Here is a 19830-nt window from a genome sequence, read left to right as displayed (position 1 = left end):
GCCGAGTACACAAACGCATAAACATAATCTCCTGCAGGAAACAGAGGGAGAGAAGAGAGATTTTTATCAAATCCCACATTTTACTTTTTACATATTGAGTATTTAATATTCTAATATCCGAATATAACATAATCTATTTTCTTCTAATATATTTATATACAGTTTCTATTTAACATGTTATAGGCCTTGTACTCTTTATTGTCCACCTGCTTTAGCAATGTTAATGTTAATGTTAATGTTTCTCATTTCAATAAAGCTTTTTTTAATAGATTTTTATTAAATTGAGGGGGGGGGGTGTATATCTTGCATTGCTAGTTAGAAACTGTGTACATTCTATTTGCAGCCAATCCCTAAATGACAGCGTGCCTCATTAGCCATGCCATGCACAAACTAAAACAATCACATAAAATCGCCATAAATCATAAGCATGCAGAAGAGACCTCCATCACATCGACCGTCACGACATGTGAACACCTTCTTGGCCGTTACCTGCTGTTTCCTGTAACTAAAGTCTGGTCTGACAGGTCCAGGGCAGAGGTCAGCCCTGCGCGGCGTTTGATTTAGAATAACATCCCTGACGCTCTGCTCTCATGTTAATAAACACGGCTCTGGCAGCTCTGAATAAACCCGCGTCACCCGGAGCGTTTATGTGCTGTCGAAACCGCCCCCCCCACGCCCCCCCCCCCCCGATGTTTTGGAAGGGAGACGTTGATCGCGGATGATGTTTCTATTTATTCCTCGGTGCTCGAGGAAAATTATGTTTGAAGTTGTTTTAATGTAAGCCGATTACCACGTCTACACTGCACGAGAATGTGCAGAAACAATATTTGAGGTGGTTGGACAAACTAATGTTTCTGCTGATTGTACAAACTACGAGCGATCTAATATCACTTAATTGTTGTACTATTTGTACATAATATACTGTACTGACTATGTCTACTAATATGTCTACTGTACTGACAGGGACTGAGTTTATTTGAGCCGTCTATCCGTAAAATGGGGCTTAGCATCTCAAGAGGTACTTACAACCTAATTGATTTTATGTTTGAGAGCCAAATAGAGATAGAGGCGGGAAGAGAGAGAGAGAGAGAGAGAGAGAGAGAGAGAGAGAGAGAGAGAGAGAGAGAGAGAGAGAGAGAGAGAGAGAGAGAGAGAGAGAGAGAGAGAGAGAGAGAGAGAGAGAGAGAGAGAGAGAGAGGGAGGGAGAGGGGGAAGAGAGAGAGAGAGGGGTGGGGGAGAGAGAGGGGGGGGCTGAGAGAGAGACAGAGAGGGAAAGAGAGAGAGAGAGGGAGAGAGAGAGAGTTAGAGAGAGGGATGGGGGGGAGAGCGAGAGAGCGTGCGCGCGAAAGAGGGGAGTATGGGAAGTGGCGTCTAGGTGGGTGGGCACACACTCTCTCCAAGTGTCGCTCCTCTATAAGTAGGGCATCTCATGGAGAAGAGCCCATCACACCGCGGTCCACTATACGGAGGAGAGATGTGCTCTCGGATAGCTCAATCAAACCCAGCCATGAAAATTATCCTGGTGAGTAAACTGATTATGTGTGTCCCTCTCGGTGGCTTAGCTCGCTTGTTTATTGAGCTTAAGGTACATTGTTTGCGATCGGATTTTGTGGACGTTTTGATGAATGCCACATGGGATGGATGACTCGGAGAAGTGGATTATGTGTTTCTGGCGCCTCCACCGGGAATGCGCGCTCGGTGTGAGCGCACACGTCAGGTATTTGGCACGTTCTGCATCGGGAAAAAGGTTATTATTCTTATCAGTCTCTGAGCATTAAACAAATAGCCCTACACCTCAGGGGTGATTTACATAGGCTACTGTTCCTATTACATTAGCCCACATTATAATAATCTGAGTTTCGGTTTCTTTTGGTTTTATTGTGATTATTTTTAACGGAGATTGTTGTATCTTAACCGGTTAACGTATTCAATGACAATCGGTGTTGGCATTTTGTTTCCTTTGGTTTGAACTTTTACGCACTGCGCGGCTGTGTGCATTGTTGAAGCATCACTTCCCTGGCTGTGTTTTGCATGGGGTGCTACGGAACGTTTGGAGTATTTTGCATCCCGGAGACATTTCAATATGTGTATCTGAGCTGAACACATGTATGTGTGTTAGTGTGTGTGTGTGTGTGTGTGTGTGTGTGTGTGTGTGTGTGTGTGTGTGTGTGTGTGTGTGTGTGTGTGTGTGCGTGCGTGCGTGTGTGTGTGCGTGCGTGCGTGCGTGCGTGTGTGTGTGTGTGTGTGTGTGTGTGTGTGTGTGTGTGTGTGTGTGTGTGTGTGTGTGTGCGTGCGTGCGTGCGTGCGTGTGTGAGTGAGGAGCATTATCGCCATCCCTCCACCCACAACTTCACCACCTGTCGAGCCGCTGGACCACATCTCTGTCACGTCTCTGTCTCTGCATCAGTGCCGGTCCAAGCTTTTAGGGGCCCTGAATAGAATGTGATTTCAGGGCCCCCCAACCTCTCGGTGGAGCCTATACTATTGATTATTGTCCATGCTTGAACATTCATGCAGCTACTGTTAATCCAACACTCATGATCAAGGTTATAGTTGTGACTGTGTTGCTTACATTCCATGTTGTGGGCTTATCGTTGTTTATTCTATACCTCCTCTTCTATACAGTGACGCAAAACAATGTGACGCGACGCACACTTTCACGCTAAGTGTAGCTCCCGGCTAACTGACTGTGCTTGCATCAAACTGCAGTTAGCGGCTGTCAAAGTTTAGATGTATAATTAATGACTACCTTTGACTTAATATACTATATCAAGAATGTTTGAAGTGTCCCCTTTGGGGTCACTTCAAGCATACTTTGGGGCCCTCTGGTGGCCAGGGGGGCCCTAAGCTTTGGGCTTAGCTTGCTTCTGCCTCGGGCCGGCCCTGCTCTGTATATTTATTTGTCGTTGACGTGTCTCTTTGTCCGACTTGGTGGCAGTTGCCAGCAGACGTGTTGACTTCCCCAAATCATACTGCATGCTCTCACGCATGCAGGGATGAATATAAGATGTGTGTGTGTGTGTGTGTGTGTGTGTGTGTGTGTGTGTGTGTGTGGTGTGTGGTGTGTGTGTGTGGGTGTGTGTGTGTGTGTGTATGTGTGTGGTGTGTGTGTGTGTGTGTGTGTGTGTGTTGTGTGTGTGTGTGGTGTGTGTGTGTGTGTGTGTGTGGTGTGTGTGTTTGTGTGTGTGATGGGGGGGGGGGGGCTATCTACGTTCTAGAGTGGCATCTTTAAATAAAATAAAGATGTTCACCGACAAATATTTGCTCAAGTAGATGGCTCGCAAATTCTCTCTATGGTACTTTAAGCTTTAATCCAGCCTCAATAGAAATTGATAAATAGAGACACGGACAGACAGACAGGCAGTCAGACAGTCAGCCAATCAGTCAGACAGAGAGGCAGACAGGCAGACAGACAGACAGACAGACAGACAGGCAGACAGGCAGACAGACAGAAAGACAGTCAGACAGGCTGTCACACAGGCAGAAAAAATATAGAATACGACTGCTTGGGTCGGTAGAGGTGTGTGTGAATAGGCTATAATGGACAGGTAGAGGAATTATCGTACTTCCTCTTCCTTCAACAGTTACACTGATAAGTGATAAGACTGTGGGCGTGAGCATGACAGGAGCTTGTGCGTAATTAACTCAGTAACCCACCACGTGTGTGTGTGTGTGTGTGTGTGTGTGTGTGTGTGTGTGTGTGTGTGTGTGTGTGTGGTGTGGTGTGTGTGTGTGTGTGTGTGTGTGTGTGTGTGTGTGTGTGTGTGTTGGTGTGTTCACACTTGTCAGCATGTGTGTCTGCGTCCTAGCATGTTGATGTGTGTGTGTTAGACATTTGGATGTATGTTTTTGTGTGTGTGTGTGTGTGTGTGTGTGTATGTGTGTGTGTTTGTGTGTGTTTTTGTGTGTTTGTGTCTTGGTTTCAGCATGTTGATGTTCGTCTCCTAGTAGTCTCTTGTGTTTGCGTCTGTTTGAGTTTTAGTTTGTGTGAGTTAAGTGTGTGTTTAAGTGTGTGTGGTGTGTGTGTGTGTGTGTGTGTGTGTGTGTGTGTGTGTGTGTGTGTGTGTGTGTGTGTGTGTGTGTGTGTGTGTGTGTGTGTGTGTGTGTGTGTGTGTTGTGTGTTCACACTTGTCAGCATGTGCTTGTCTGCGTCCTAGCATGTTGATGTGTGTGTGTTAGACATTTGGATGTATGTATTTGTGTGTGTGTGTGTGTGTGTGTGTGTGTGTGTGTGTGTGTGTGTGTGTGTGTGTGTGTGTGTGTGTGTGTGTGTGTGTGTGTGTGTGTGTGTGTGTGTGTGTATGTGTGTGTGTTTATGTGTGTTTTTGTGTGTTTGTGTCTTGGTTTCAGCATGTTGATGTTCGTCTCCTAGTAGTCTCTTGTGTTTGCGTCTGTTTGAGTTTTAGTTTGTGTGAGTTAAGTGTGTTTAAGTGTGTGTGTGTGTGTGTGTGTGTGTGTGTGGTGTGTGTGTGTGTGGTGTGTGTGTGGTGTGTGTGTGTGTGTGTGTGTGTGTGTGGTGTGTGTGTGTGTGTGTGTGTGTGTGTGTGTGTGTGTGGTGTGATAGCATGTTCATGTGTGTTTTTTCTTGTCTTAAACAAATGTTTTCCCTCTTAGCATGAGATGGAAGATGCAACAGCTCAGCAGATACAATACCTGAATAGTGTGCACCAGTGATTCCAATTCGAACTTCTCCATCAGCGGTGCCCAGGTGTGTGTGAGGTGTGCTATGGTGATGCTTTCGTGCACGGTGCTGATGTTCACGTGCATGGCGCTGATGTGCTTGTGCACAGTGCTGATGTCCAGGGGTGCAAAGAGGTGTTAGTGTGATCAGTGCATCCAGTAGGTCTCTGGTTAATTTCAACCGCTGCTGCTGTTCTACACAATATAATATGTCTGTTCTACACAATATAATATGTAGGCTACTTTGCATTACTAAGTCGTTTGTTGTTTCACTTTTTCTCTTTATTTCTTCCTACATATATTTGTAAACTTAGCCATTCATGAGCATATGCCATCTACCGTATCGTCCTGTGTTTAATTCATTTAAACTTTGCACATCATGCAAACCTGATCATGTAACACTAATGGTTCTACATGGACATTTACGATGTGTGTTTAAGATCACGCAAACACCACTAAGGGCTGATAGAAAGGCTGTGTTCAAATCTCTGCTGTATGTGTGTATGTACTTGTGCATGTGACTGTGTGTGTGTGTGTGTGTGTGTGTGTGTGTGTGTGTGTGTGTGTGTGTGTGTGTGTGTGTGTGTGTGTGTGTGTATGTGTGTGTGTGTGGGTGTGTGTTTGTGCGTTTGTGTGCGTGTGTGTGGTGTTTATTAGAAAGGAAGAAGGGCATGTGTGTGTTTGATTGTTTTAGTGTGTGCGAGTGTGTGTAATTGTGTATTTGAGAATGTGCGAGTGTGTGTGTCTGTGTGTCTTTTGGTGTGGGGTGTTGAGTCCAGAGGAGAAGTGTGTGTGTGTGTGTGTGTGTGTGTGTTTGAGCCTGAATGCAGTGCACGCTTGCGTGCCTGTGCATGTGTAACGACAGGCATGTTTAAACGGTGCACATGTGGAAACATACAGACACAGTCGGTTTTGCAACTATACTTCCGTATGTGCCTTCCATTTTTACCTGTTTCTGTCACACACACACACACACACACAACCACACACACCAACACAAACACAAACACCATAGACACACACACACACACAAACACACACACACACACACACAACACACACACACACACACACACTACACACACACACACACACACACACCAATCACAACACAACACACACCACACACACACCCCACACACACACACACACACACACAATACACACACATGCGCGACTGGGATGTGGAAACCCCCCTCCGACCACCTGGGTCTTCTGCTAACTGGAGCCATGTGCCCTGGTGGCTGCTGGGTAGAAGCTCCGGCAACGGCAGTGGTTAGCTCTCATTGGGCAATGGGTCTGAGAGTGACCCCTCCCTGCTGAGGGATTGGTCCCCTCTGATCGCTACAACGGCATCTGGCTCACAAGACATTGTGCAGCGAGTGGAGAGAAACATGTAAACATACTAATGTAGATTGTTACTCTTTAAGATATTTACGTCTTGGTATGAGTTCAGCTTGCTTTAGTTGTGCAAATTTCACATGCGTGTTGTTGAAAGGTGTCCCATGTTTGAAACCTTTTGAAGGGATTTTAGTACTATTTATTTATATAAGTATCCGGCTGAATATCTATCTCTATATCTATTCTCTCATCATTACATCACCTCTCTCTCTCTCTCTCTCTCTCTCTCTCTCTCTCTCTCTCTCCTCTCTCTCTCTCTCTCTCTCCTCTCTCTCTCTTTCATATCTATATAGTATATATAGATATTATATGCTTACATATCTAGACATATCCTATACTTCTTCCGTCTCTCTCTCTCTCTCTCTCTCTCTCTCTCTCTGTCTCTATGTCTCTCTATTTTCTGTCCATTTCTCTCTCTGTCTCTATCTGTCTATCAATCTATCTACACATCTATCTCTCTACACACTCTCTGTCCCTATGTCTCTCTCTATCTACATATCTATCTATCGGTCTCTCTCTCTCTCTCTGTCTCTATTTGTCTCTCTATCTACATCTATATATGTATCGGCCTCTCTCTCTCTGTCTCTATTTGTCTCTCTATCTACATATCTATCTATCGGTCTCTCTCTCTCTGTCTCTATTTGTCTCTCTTTCTACATATCTATCTATCAGTCTCTCTCTCTCTGTCTCTATTTGTCTCTCTATCTACATATCTATCTATTTGTCGCTCTTTCTGTCTCTATCTGTCTCCTATCTACAAATCTATCTATCACTCTCTCTCTCCTTGTCTCTATTTGTCTCTCTATCTACATATCTATCTATCGGTCTCTCTCTCTCTGTCCCTATTTGTCTCTCTATCTGCATATCAATCTGTCCGTCTCTCTCTGCTGTGGTCCATGTAGGATATGGATCTAAGCGAGTCTCTCCGTGATGATGCTGGCAGTATAATTGAGTCTGTCAGTGGACCCAGGGTGCTGTGTAATTTGGGTTTCCAGTGGTTGTTTGTGATGTCGTCAGATGGTAACTTGTGAAAGGGAGGTGAAGAGTTCAATCTCTCTCTCTCTCTCTCTCTCTCTCTCTCTCTCTCTCTCTCTCTCTCTCTCTCTCTCCCTCTCTCTCTCTCTCTCTCGCTCCCTCTTTTTCACTCTCACTCTCGCTTTGCTTATGAAAAAATTTATATATTCTATAGTCGAATATTGTTCTATAGTACTACGGTTCTATGGTACTAACGTACTGCGGTATTTCCCAACAGAAGCAGGTGTTTTGCATACACCCACAGTTGAACGTGCGTGCCCACATGTGCACAAATACACACACTCCTATTCATATACAAATCACACCCACACACACACACGTCATTGTGATATTTCACTTTGAATACATTTAGTTATCAGTTGGCCAACTCTACGGCACTACGTTTTTTCCACATCCCCTGTGGGGCACACATGTAGTTCCAGCACTCGCTTATCACCTCCTCGTCAGGCCTCACTCCCTCGTTAGGGCCTCACTCCCTCGTTAGGGCCTCACTCCCTCGTTAGGGCCCTTCTCCCGCCCCGGCCCTCACTCCCTCGTTAGGGCCTCACTCCCTCATTAGGGCCCTTCTCCTGCCCCGGCCCTCACTCCCTCGTTAGGGCCCTTCTCCCGCCCTGGCCCTCACTCCCTCGTTAGGGCCTCACTCCCTCGTTAGGGCCCTTCTCCCGCCCTGGCCCTCACTCCCTCGTTAGGGCCTCACTCCCTCGTTAGGGCCCTTCTCCCGCCCTGGCCCTCACTCCCTCGTTAGGGCCTCACTCCCTCGTGGGGGCCCCCCTCCTTCTTTAGGGCCCTTCTCTCTCCCTGGGCCTCACTCCCGCCCCAGCCCTCACCTCCTCGTGAGGACCTCACTCCCACGTGAGGGCTCCACTCCCTCGTGAGGTCCCCCCCCCCCGGTGGCCCCCCCCTGGCAACGGAGGCCCAGTACACTACATCCTAACCGTTGATCTAAACCTCTATTCTCAATGAAAACACACACACCCCACAGAGAGCACTGCTACGGTCAGCCCAGCCTGGACCCCCTTCTCTCCTCCCTCCACCTCCTTCGCCTTCCCTCACTTGTCCAACAGTCAACAGTAACACTTCAACAGCAGGCAGAGGCAGAGGCAGCCAGTTCTTCAAATTTGTGTCAACGGGCGGCCATCTAGGCCAGGGGCCGTCTGCGGGGCCACCCAGGGTACGAACCAGGGCCGTTTAGTTAAACCAGCCGCCCAACCCCTGATAAAGGGGGCCCCCCCTGGGGGGCCGGCTACCGCACCGTGCTGCCGGGAAACCGGCCACACGTTGCTACGCTAGGCTACGCTATGGTACGCTCACTAGCCGCGCTGTTTGAAGCTTGGGTTTCTATTCTGGGGGCTTTCGATGCTATTTGATCTATTTTTATTCTTTTTTTTCCTTTTTTTTCTTCTTCTTTGGTTTAGTCTCCTGTGGTACATCAGGATGATAGGAGGACGGAATAGGACGCGTGTGTTAACACAGAGACACACATCGAGCACACACAAACACGCACACATAGGCACACATGCACACGCACACATACACACACCACCCACAACAACACACACAAACAAACCACACACATCAGATACACCAATGGACCCACAACATACCACATGCACAAATGCAAAAAAACACCCACACAAAACACACACACGAAACAGGCACATTCACACACCACAGACACACAAACAAACACACACACACACACATACACCACACACCCAAACACACAAGCACACGTAGCATTTGAAGATTGATTTCAATATTATTAGTATACATTGTGTAGTGCCGATTGGGAAAATCCACAGCTGTTCCTACTCTGTCTCTATTTATCCATCTCTTGGATTACCATTCTGTCCACACGCACACACAGATAGAGAGACGGGTTTCATAAAGAGACCCGTATGTAAACATTCTTTGTATTGTAGCAGGGCTTTTATATCAAAGCTGCAGACACACACAAACACACACACACAGACTCACATATAATGAGCAAACTCATCAATAACATTTGAATTAGCCCTGTCTATTGGTCATGGTCTGTTCTCACACACTGTGGCGTGGTAATCAGATGGGCCCTGTTTGGCAGGTGAGCAAGATGAGCAAACACACATGCTGTTAATTATAAACAGTGCTGCTGCATGCTGGGAAATTATATAATGCTGTTTGGGAGAGAGAGAGAGAGAGAGAGAGAGAGAGAGAGAGAGAGAGAGAGAGAGAGTGTGTATATACTATATATGTGTGTGTGTGTGTGTGTGTGTGTGTGTGTGTGTGTGTGTGTGTGTGTGTGTGTGTGTGTGTGGTGTGTGTGTTGTGTGTGTGTGTGTGTGTGTGTGTGTTTGAAGTGTTTTGTAGTGTGGTGGCAAATGGGGAAAGCCCAGTAACCTCCAGCAAGTATTGCATAGGCACAGTAGCCAGGAGGGAAAAACCACAGGACCAATGTAGAAAAATAAACTCACACTGGCATGCATGCTCGCACACATTCACATTTCACACACAAGCGCACATCCACGCACATGAGTTCATTTGACAGACACACACACACATACAGATTTATACTCACACACACACACGCAAATGCTTCGACATACACTCGTCATACACACCCACACACTCACACACACAAACACGCACACACATACACACACACATACAGACACACACACACACACACGCGCTTACACACTCTCACACACATACAAACATACAGACAGGCAGACCATGGCCTATTGTACTGCTCCAGTTCGTGATGCTGCGTGTCCCTGCCAACGGGAAAGTCCACAGTGTGTGCACGGCGGAGCCACTCCAGAGTCCCGTCACGACATCTGGCGTGCACGACGTGGACGCAGCCAGCTGCCTGGCCGCGTGTCAAGGGGACAGAGAGCAGGAGAGCAGCGGAGAAAGTGACTTAAATCGCCTCCAACCGCTCAGACTCCGTCATCCAATGAGCAGCCGTCGTCTTTGTTTGTTGCCGTTAATCGCAGTGCGGAGCTCTCACGGAGCCTGATTACAGACGCCGGCCAGGTCTGTCTGCCCGCTCTCTCCGCGCTGCAGGATGTTGATGTCTAGGTGGGAGAATGGCAGCGCGAGGGAGGAGGGGTTGTTTGGGGTGCTGGCGAGCTGGTGAGCCAAACCATCATCATCATCAGTATCATCGTCATCGTCGTATAGATACTTAGAGTTGGGGTCGATAATACAGTTAAAGAATATAAATAAAAACCAACACGCATGTGAAGGATGACAAACACCTTGGGTTTTAGTTTAGGGTCTTGCTCTTCTTTTGACTGTGTTTGCTTTGCTCAGTTTGCACTCCATGGTGTCTGGGGCGTATTTTGTTTTGCTTGGCTATACTTTCAGCTACTTTAACCATGGATTAGATAAACTCCTGTCCTCCCTTCCTATCTACCAGCTAATACGAACTCACTTAAAGGATATTTCATCGAGAGAGTCAGAATGCCAGGAATGTCAAGAGCTTAATCCTATCTTAGGTCCCCTACTGCATACAACAAGTTCAACAATACAATATGGACCCGAATGAACCATACATGCAGTCAGGGGCAAGGATAAGATGTCTTACTCACACTCGCACACATGCACACACACGCAAACACACTCACATAGACACTGATGCTAGTTATGCTCACTTGAGACCAACAAGACACTGCGCCTGAGCCTTTTTGGCGAAAATAATGCCACAATTTTGGGGAAGGGGTCACCTCCGCTGCCACGGAGATGATCTGCTTCAAAGTTGAAATAATTGAAACCTTTGGCGCCATGTATGACCTAACAAGCTAACCAAAAGATCTGTAGTACAGTCCAAGACGCCACAATGCTGCCTAAAGCTGCGGCTGACTTTGTGTGCGTCTAAAACACGCGACACAACGCAGGACCTGACCTGGCTTTCCCGACGCGTCTCACGTGTCCCCTGACTCCTCCTACAGGTCTTCACCGCCTCGCTCACCTGGGCGTTCCAGCTGCAAGCCGAGCCCCCCAAGTACCAGCACCGGGACCCTGTTACCTCTGAGCTGCTGCTGTGCGACCAGTGCCCCCCCGGCACGGCTGTGAAGCAGCACTGTACCCCGGACGGCCCCACGTTGTGCCAGCCCTGCCCAGAGAGGCACTACGCAGAGCACTGGCACTGGAGGGACACCTGCCAGTACTGCACCTCGGTGCGTATGCTGTTGGCTGTTCTTTTGTGTGGTACATGCAGTAGTTTTTGCATGTTTTTGTGTGTATGTGTAAGGGGGTGTGTGATCCCTGACGTAATGCAAGACCGTCGAACACCCATCTGTGTGTGTGTGTGTGTGTGTGTGTGTGTGTGTGTGTGTGTGTGTGTGTGTGTGTGTGTGTGTGTGTGTGTGTGTGTGTGTGTGTGTGTGTGTGTGTGTGTGTGTGTGTATCTGTGATTCTGTGTGTTGTTTATTGTTGAGTTAGCGATGGTGACCTTATGATGTTTGAATATTTGAGTCCAGTTCAGTCACTATAAACTAGCCACACATATAATGCAATAAGTAAAGTGGCGATGTGAATACTTTATACTGATATAGCGTCCTCCTCCTAATATAATGCAGGATGTATTTTCTCCAACGAACACGTGGAAAATGTATATTAAAATTACACAAACTATTAATTTGGTTCCTAAAATGTAGAGTGTAGCCCATGGGGTTATCTGTGTTAAGTTATGTGGATGGACTCAACTGGATTCAGGCAGTAATACTGACAGTGCAAACTGGACAGAGCTGATTTTCAATCCCTTTGACTTAAAACAACTGGTTTTGAGTTGAAGATAAGTTTAACAAAACTTGAAAAGAAGACAAATTTCCAAAAATAGATTTAAACAAAAATAAATCCTCAATGTCAAATAGTGATAACGATACATTGAATACGACATCACCGCTGGGAATACTTTATGTTAAACCTCAGACCTCATCTGGGATTTATTTGTGTGGAAGCGTGTGTGCACAAACATGGCATTGATTAAGACAAAGAGCTCTTTGGTTTTGATTCATCACAGCTGTATGATCATCAGTAAAGTCTCTGTTAATCACTAAGTGACAGGCATTGTGTTCGACAGCCAAGCCCCATGCAACAGTGTCTCTATTTTGTTCGCTCTTGGTGATGACTTCTAATATTAAGTATTTATTTGGTGTTTGTGTGTGTGTGTGTGTGTGCAGGTGTGTAAGGAGAGGCAGCTGGTGAAACAGCAGTGTAACAGCACTCACGACCAGCTTTGTGAGTGTGCTCCGGGGTTCCACCTAGAGGTGGAGTTCTGCATCATCCACAACACCTGTCCAATTGGTTACGGAGTGGCGGCACCAGGTAGGTTTATACAATGATACAAATAACACCGGGGTAGTTATAGTGTGTTCGTGGGTGAGTGAGCCGTTTCAAATATCGAGTTTAAAAGTTTAAGTCTGCAGAGGAATCACAAGGCAGTGATTCAATTCCTCATTACACCTCTTCCTCATTGAAATGTCAAACGCAAATCAGGTATTCCAATAATATCTAATATTAGCTTGTTATTTTCATGATTTGGTTTTCAAAAAATCCCTGACGTATAATATTTAAATAAATCTGTATAAACGTCATCCTTTTCCGTTCGGATGTCAGTGATGATTGGTCGCCTAAGTTGACATTCTCCCACACTTTCCACACACTGCACAACGTGACTTTTTTTCCATCTTGAATAAACCTACCAGTGACTAACAGTACCAGTGACAGTTATGTTTGTTTCACAATCACATGTGAACTCACTCACCCCAAGCAATTTATTTTTTACCTCCATAGAGCTCGGCATTATATTCACATGTACATTTAGGGCATAAGGCAGACGATTATATGCAAAGCAACTTACAGTAAACACATTTGTCAGAGGAAGAGAAACAATATATCTCTGTGGGTACAATAAGGATGTCCATAGAACCAAGAAGTGCCAAGCACTAACAATCGCTAGGTTAACCCATTCCCTGTATACAACAAAGATAGGATGAGATGTTATTCAATGCTAATTAAAAGATTTAAGTGCCAGGAAGTGCTACATACAATAAGTGCGTTCATTAAGCGCGGTGGTTAGAGTCTGCGTTAAGCACCTTGTTTGCTTTTTTTTTTCTGGCCGATGCCTTCAGAAGAGCGGTTTCGTGCCAGCCAACGTCTTCCATCCATTCATGTGGGGGAGAGACCTAGGGTCTGTCTATGTGGGGCCACTTAGGACTGTTTTTAAGGGGTTTCCCCCGGTTGCAGGAGCGCTGGCCTTTGTTATGCAAAGCGTAGCGCTGTGGCTTTGGGATATTTCAGCCACATTTTGAGCCTGGAAAGGCCTCGCTTTGGTCCGCACCACAATACACATATTTGACTCGTTGCAATGGGCTCTCAATGGGGCTATTTGTTTGCGACTCTTTGTCTCGTAACTCTCCTCGCAAACAAGGCAACACGCAAACCGCGTACGCACGCAGGAGGAGAGGGCACACAAACTCAGACACATGTGCGATCACACACACGGGCACACATACAAGCACACACAAATACTCACACATACACACAGACACACACACACAAATGCACACACACACTCACATACCCAATCTGACATTGTGTACATGCGTGTATATCAATGGATCTGGAACAACTTTACAGATGGGACGTATAAAATGAGGAAGCATGCTTTTTATTCGCCCTAAAGCCCTGATCTGATGAGCCAACCTGATTGTATCAGTGCTGTGGTTCCTGGGAGCCGCAGAGAATAGCCTCCGACAGAGGAGATTGAAAGCATCAGGGATAGTCCGGAATAGCAACAAACGGAAACCAGGAAACCAAAAGGTCAAATGAGATAACTGCTGCCACTACACCATCTCTGTACTGCCCCTAGCCTGTAGATTCAGAGTGAAGATTTGCTGGTTCCTGAATCAGCTTCAGCGCACGCTAGTTGTTTTTATGAGCTTTTTGCTTTTTGCTTTTTGCAAAAAGTGTCCCTTGGGAAGCAAATTCACTGAGAATGATTTACTAGGCGTTTCTGGAGTGACACAATTTTTTCCGAGAGACATGTCCTTGATGTGAGTTTGCCTTGAATAGACATTTTATTTTCCGAGTCGTTAAGATCACTGGATTGCAGGACTCACAAATCACAAATAAAGACCCATTCAATTCAAAGAAATGTAACAAAAATCTCGCAGACTTCACCCTTTCATTGGTTTTGAACACATGGGGATGAATGAATTGAAACGGATGACATGTAAATATGTGATAAGAACAAATAAAATGTAAATATGTGATTCATTTCTTCCAGGAACGCCGGAGAGCGACACTGTGTGCGATCGCTGTCCACAGGGCAGCTTCTCCAGCGTGGGGTCCCCCACAGAGGCATGCCGGCCCCACAAGAACTGCAGCGCCCTGGGCCTGAAGCTGCTGAGGGCTGGGACCCCCTCCAGCAACACGCTCTGTAGCCGGCCAGGCAAGAACCTGGCGCCGGAGTGCTCCCTGCCCCACATACAGTGCAACACAGGTAACACAGTCCCCCCGTGGAGCTGAGCATTGACAATACGCTTACAAGATTTGAATTTGTTGCAATGTGCCATGAGTTGAAAAGAGAGACAGAGGGTGAGAAGATATAATCATGGACTTTTCACTACAAAACACAAACATATTCCGGAGACAGGAACATTAACATTTTACAGTCAGGCCTTAAGCAGACGCTTTTTATATTTTATACATTATATTATATTATACATTGTACATTTGTCAGAAGAAAGAGAAACAACAATATTTCCCTATCGGTATGGTACAGATGTTCATAGAAACAAGTGCCAAGCACATACAATTGCTTGGTTAACCCATTCCCAGTACACAAAAAATGAGACGGATTGAATGATGGATGAGAAACTTCTGAGAAACAACTTTCCATTCCGACACTGAGTGTTCTGATGCGTATCGATATTTCCCTGGTTTGGCAGGCCTGCCTTGTTTCTTTAGTTAATGGCCGTCAAACCCAGCATGGAGTTTGTACTTCTGAGAGGCCAGGGTAGTTTTGGGACACAGTCAACCACTTTGCAACCACTGTGGAGTGTGCTGACATCCACATGCTCATATACAAACACACACACATGCCATTATGTGATTTCCTAGTAAACCAAACCTCAACTATTAACTCATCCCACAATTCCGAATGTTGATACTGGAACATGTCCAGCACTATCGTTATTTTCTCCTATCCCCCGGGATTGGGAATCTCCTTGGTTAAAATTCTTGTTCAGATTCCATTCTTCTTCTTTTTTTATAACATTCCTTCCTCTCACATTTCCAAATGAAAACCCAGCAGGGAGAACAAGACCAGAGAGATGAACAAAGAGGGATGTTTACGGTACTAATGTCATAACGGCCCCCCCTGATTGGCCAACCAAACATCTCCAACCCCCTTCCCACCCATAATGAAGATGAATTATCCCAGAGGAGAGTGACTCTCAGTCCTTGGAGGCCCGGGAACGAGGCCTGGCTCTTTGTTACTCTGCCATGGAAGGCCGATGCGGACAGTCACTGTAAGCACGAGGAACCTCAAGCATGATGCACTATTCCTGTTTCCCTGTAAAAAACCACAGCTCAACAGAAAGAAGAAAAAAAGAATCCATTCACAAATCGCATCGCAGCGTTCCCTCGGACCGCAGATCGTCTCCAGGAAACACTGAGACCGTTTAGCAGCTCGGCTTGTTATGGGTTAGGGCTCAAAGAAAAAACAGAGCCATTCGTCAAATTGGAAGCAGTCGAGGGGGGAACCCGGGAATTGATTCTGGGAAGGCGCCGGAACGCTGGTCAGTTCCAGACCTGGGCCGGCCAAGCTTTCATCACGCATCAGGAACTAAAACGAGGCCAGACCCTCCTTTAACAAGTTTGACAAATGATCAGTGGGCCTGCGGCAGAGCAGCCTAACTGAAATCCTTTCTGTGCTTTGTCTGTCGTTGCCTCGACCTCAGGGCTTCCTGTCAGGGTGCTAATGGAGCCGCGGCATGATAGGGGTCAGTTACCCTAGGGTTGGACTTGGACTCAATATCTTTTCGATATTTGGCAGATGTTGGGCACCAAATGTAGCTTTTTATTTGGATAGTACATTTTTGGATCTCTATGAGCCCATATAATTCCCCAAACGTACCTCAAGAGCCCTCTGTCTCTCATCACTCACTCTCTCACTCAGGGGCCCCCAGACTTGTTCATGCCGTCACCCCTCTGTGGAGCCACTTTTGGTTCCACAGAGTATTATCAAATATTATTCTTACATTGTCATGTCAAAAGAATTTGACAATAAACATTTCTGTGTGTTTATTGTTCATCAATATTTTCCATCTCTGTGTCTTTAAAACAAATGATGAAATGACCAAAAAAGACAGTACGTATATTTGTTCAGTACAAATATTGTAAGAGGCCATCCCCCGGCCAACATTTATGGGCCCTGAACCTCAGCTATGACCCCTGCGCGATCACGTTCGACTGAGCATCCATCTAGCCAGGTGCAGCCATGTCACCGACGCCATGGCTGCTACACTCCACCTAGGTGGCTTTTGCTGGGCTCCTCTCCACGCAGATAATGATACATGAGGCTGGTGCTCCGTGTTGCCATGCAGGATTGTGTGTGGGGTGATGGCTGGTTGCAGATTGATTGCTCAATGTGCAACAGGTGTGCAGCCTCACCCAACGCCAGAGTCCAATCAGTCTGCCTCGGGGCAGGTGAGGCGGCTACGGCTCGTCCAAAATGTCTGCTCTTTTGGATGAACCACGGTGGTGTGGACCAACCACCTGCCAAGTATTTGAATCTGCTTATCCAATCAGTTCCCAAGGACGACTCCCCAGATGGTTCTGTGAACCGGTTGTCTGGCGCCTCAGCTTATCGACCTGACTCCTCCCACGGATCTTGACATGTCTCTCCCTCTCTCACCCTCTCTCTCTGTCTCTCTCTGTCTCTCTCTTTCTCTCTCTCTGTCTCTCTCTCTCTTCAGCAGACATGACGCTGTGCGAGGAGACCATCTTCCAGTCGCTGGCGTCGCTGCAGCTGTCGGCTGTACCCGTGGAGCGGCTGATGGAGAGTCTGCCGGGCCGACGGGTCGACCGTAAGGGGCTGGAGCGGCTGAGGAAGGCCTGCGATCACCAGCAGCAGATCCTCCAGCTGCTTCGCCTGTGGAGGGAGAGAAACCGCGACCAGGACAAGCTGTACGGCATCATACAAGGTCGGCCATCTTGGAGTGGAGCGGAAGGGGTTGTTGACATGTTGGCTAGGAAGGCATGTCAAGGATAAAAGACGTGCTGGGTTTTTACTCTGCGTTTGTTTCATTTGTATTGACGTTGGAAACGAGTAGACCTAGAAAACGATTAGAAATTACTACAATTAAAACACTTGAAGGCAGTTGAATCACCACAGTTTCACTTTTATTGTATCTATTTTTTCAAAGTAATGTGAACCAATTCCTTACATTAAGGCTCATCACTTACTGGCCTCCATTTTAAAATCCCAACTAACCATTAACAAAAAAAGGATCCTTACTTCAAGACTTCTTGCCACTCCCCCATCAGCACCAGCATATTGTCATATGATGATGCTGAGCGATCACATCACAACAATTACATCAGACTAGTTAGGGCTGGCATGTCCTTTATATTTACGCGCAAATGATTGCGCCCCCCTGTGGCCGTAGTGGTGCCATACGTTTGGATCAATCACCAACCACCAGCACCCGGTGCTGTGTATGTGTGTGAACACCCGCATCAGACCCAGCCTGACCCCCTGTCCCTCCGTCCCTCTCCCCAGGCGTGAACCTCTGTGAGCGGAAGGTGTCTCGCTGCGGCGGCCTGAAGAATGTCAGCCTGGACCACCTCAGGCTGCTCTCCGACAGCCTGCCGGGGGCCCGGGTGTCTCCGGAGGCCGTGACGGCCGTGACGGCCTCCTGCCCTCCGGCGCAGCACGTCCTACAGCTGCTGCACCTCTGGAAGAGGGCCAACCCGGGCCAGGACCTGGCCAAGGCCCTGAACCTCAGCCAGAAGGCCCTGCGGGGCACGGGGGCCCCTCGGGCCCTGCTGCGCGCCGTCAAGAAGGTGGGCCGCGTGCTGGGCACCACCACCGTGCACAAGATCTACGAGAAGATGTTCGCCGGCGTGCCCAAGGACGACTCGTGCTTCAAGACGCACAAGCCGCTCAATGAGTAGGAGGGGAGTGTAGGGTGGGATGGAAGGAAGAGGAGATAACTATTTAGGAGAAGTTGATACACTAACGCCCCCATTTTGGTTGTTTCGGAACCAACGGCGCACACACACTTTGACCTAGTGGGGCAAGCCGTCCCTACATGTGTATGGCGACGCACACACAAACACACACAGATTAAAAAGCAAACACTAAGACACACGTTTGCTCGTTGACAGTAGGCGGTTCAATAAGAGTAAAATAATCCACAGACTTGTTTTTAAGTAAGTTATGAACAGGGAGAAGCTTCACAACGTTGAAAGGGGGGATTTGTCTAAAACCTAACCAAGGAGGTGAGAATGAAAGGGTGGGGATTTGTATTCCTTTTGTTGTGAATAGGAATCGATTGAACTCTAACAGGAAAAGAACTTTAATGAGCCAACCCCTACCAAAATGCACAGGCAACACCTGAGGCCGCCATTTTCCAACGATACCGGGGACACGTTTCGAGCGAATTCGTCATTTTACATCGATTTGCATGAGACGGGTAAGGGGCTGGCCTGACCTTTTATGTTTGCCCGTGATTTATAGCGCCCCCCTGTGGCCGTAGTAGTGTTTTTGGTTACCTGCTTCCACGGGGGTAGGCCTAATATATTTGTGCCAAATATGAAAAAGCTTTAACCAATCAGGGGCTGAGCTTTTGCCGTTACCATTTCAGAATAATTACGATAAGAATCCCTACAAAAACAATAGGGATTCTCAGTTTCCCTTTGTGAATACCTAGTAATGAGTGACTATTTAAGATGTACATATTGCGCTATTTTATGGTTGAAGGTCAGATAAATATTGTGCGGTTTTCTCACCCTTTGAGAGGAAGGATTTGGTTTCACAATGAAATGTTTTTGTTTTGTTTTAGCCATTCTTTCTGGATTGATAAGTTTGTACTGGACTGCTGACAAGCTCATCAAAAGGATTTTCTGTTTTTGAAAGTAAGGTCAGTTTTAAATGAATGTACAAAGGAGTGCAATGGTTTTCTATTTAAAAAAAATGATAATTTTACTTTATTGAATTTGTCGAATCTGTTCGTTTATAAGGATTGAAAATACTGGATTTAATGCTGAAAGTTCATAAAGTTATATTTGTGTTTATATTTTGTTGTATTCCTTTCCCATAACTTGACTGTTTGCTTTTCTAAGCTTTTGTACCTTTGTGAATATTCAGATGGTCATATTAAAACACATTGTCAGTAAATGATCAGAGTTCAATGCTTACCCTTCGAGCATCTACATCCGCCTATACACACACCATCAAAGACCAGTTAACAGCACATTAAAATGCCCTCTATTGACCTCTATTCGTGTGAAAGGCATCAGGTTGCAATAATGAACAGACCTAGACTCATCAAAAAAGGGAAACCTTTTCTGCCATGGATATTAGTCCATAGTCCATAATATGAACCCATTCCTAACACATGACCTGAACCGTATTTGACCTGATATATAATTAGTAATTATTAAAAATATATACAGCTAATACAGTTGTAGGCTGGCCATCAAAAAGGAACGTAA

At 46.4% G+C, this 19830-nt stretch overlaps 1 protein-coding gene across 2 annotated transcripts; it reads left to right on the top strand.

The window, feature by feature from the left end:
- The first annotated feature begins 1300 nt into the window (after nucleotides 1-1300).
- Nucleotides 1301-19805, top strand: LOC130391734 (tumor necrosis factor receptor superfamily member 11B-like). Of its 2 annotated transcripts, none has more exons than XM_056601989.1 (6): nucleotides 1301-1522; nucleotides 11052-11279; nucleotides 12285-12429; nucleotides 14393-14608; nucleotides 17091-17315; nucleotides 17894-19805. In XM_056601989.1, exons 1-6 carry the CDS (start codon nucleotides 1430-1432, stop codon nucleotides 18286-18288), a joined length of 1302 nt encoding a protein of 433 aa, XP_056457964.1. In that variant the 5' UTR covers nucleotides 1301-1429; the 3' UTR covers nucleotides 18289-19805. The 2 variants fall into 2 exon arrangements, with proteins under 2 accessions (XP_056457964.1, XP_056457963.1); XM_056601988.1 differs by having other exon boundaries at nucleotides 17088-17315.
- Nucleotides 19806-19830: the final 25 nt, after the last annotated feature.

The sequence above is a fragment of the Gadus chalcogrammus genome, chromosome 11, assembly GCF_026213295.1.
Source record: "Gadus chalcogrammus isolate NIFS_2021 chromosome 11, NIFS_Gcha_1.0, whole genome shotgun sequence".
Classification (NCBI taxonomy): Eukaryota; Metazoa; Chordata; class Actinopteri; order Gadiformes; family Gadidae; genus Gadus; species Gadus chalcogrammus.
The sequence above is the reverse complement of the archived record's forward strand: the minus strand, read 5'-3'. Positions and strand labels throughout refer to the sequence as shown.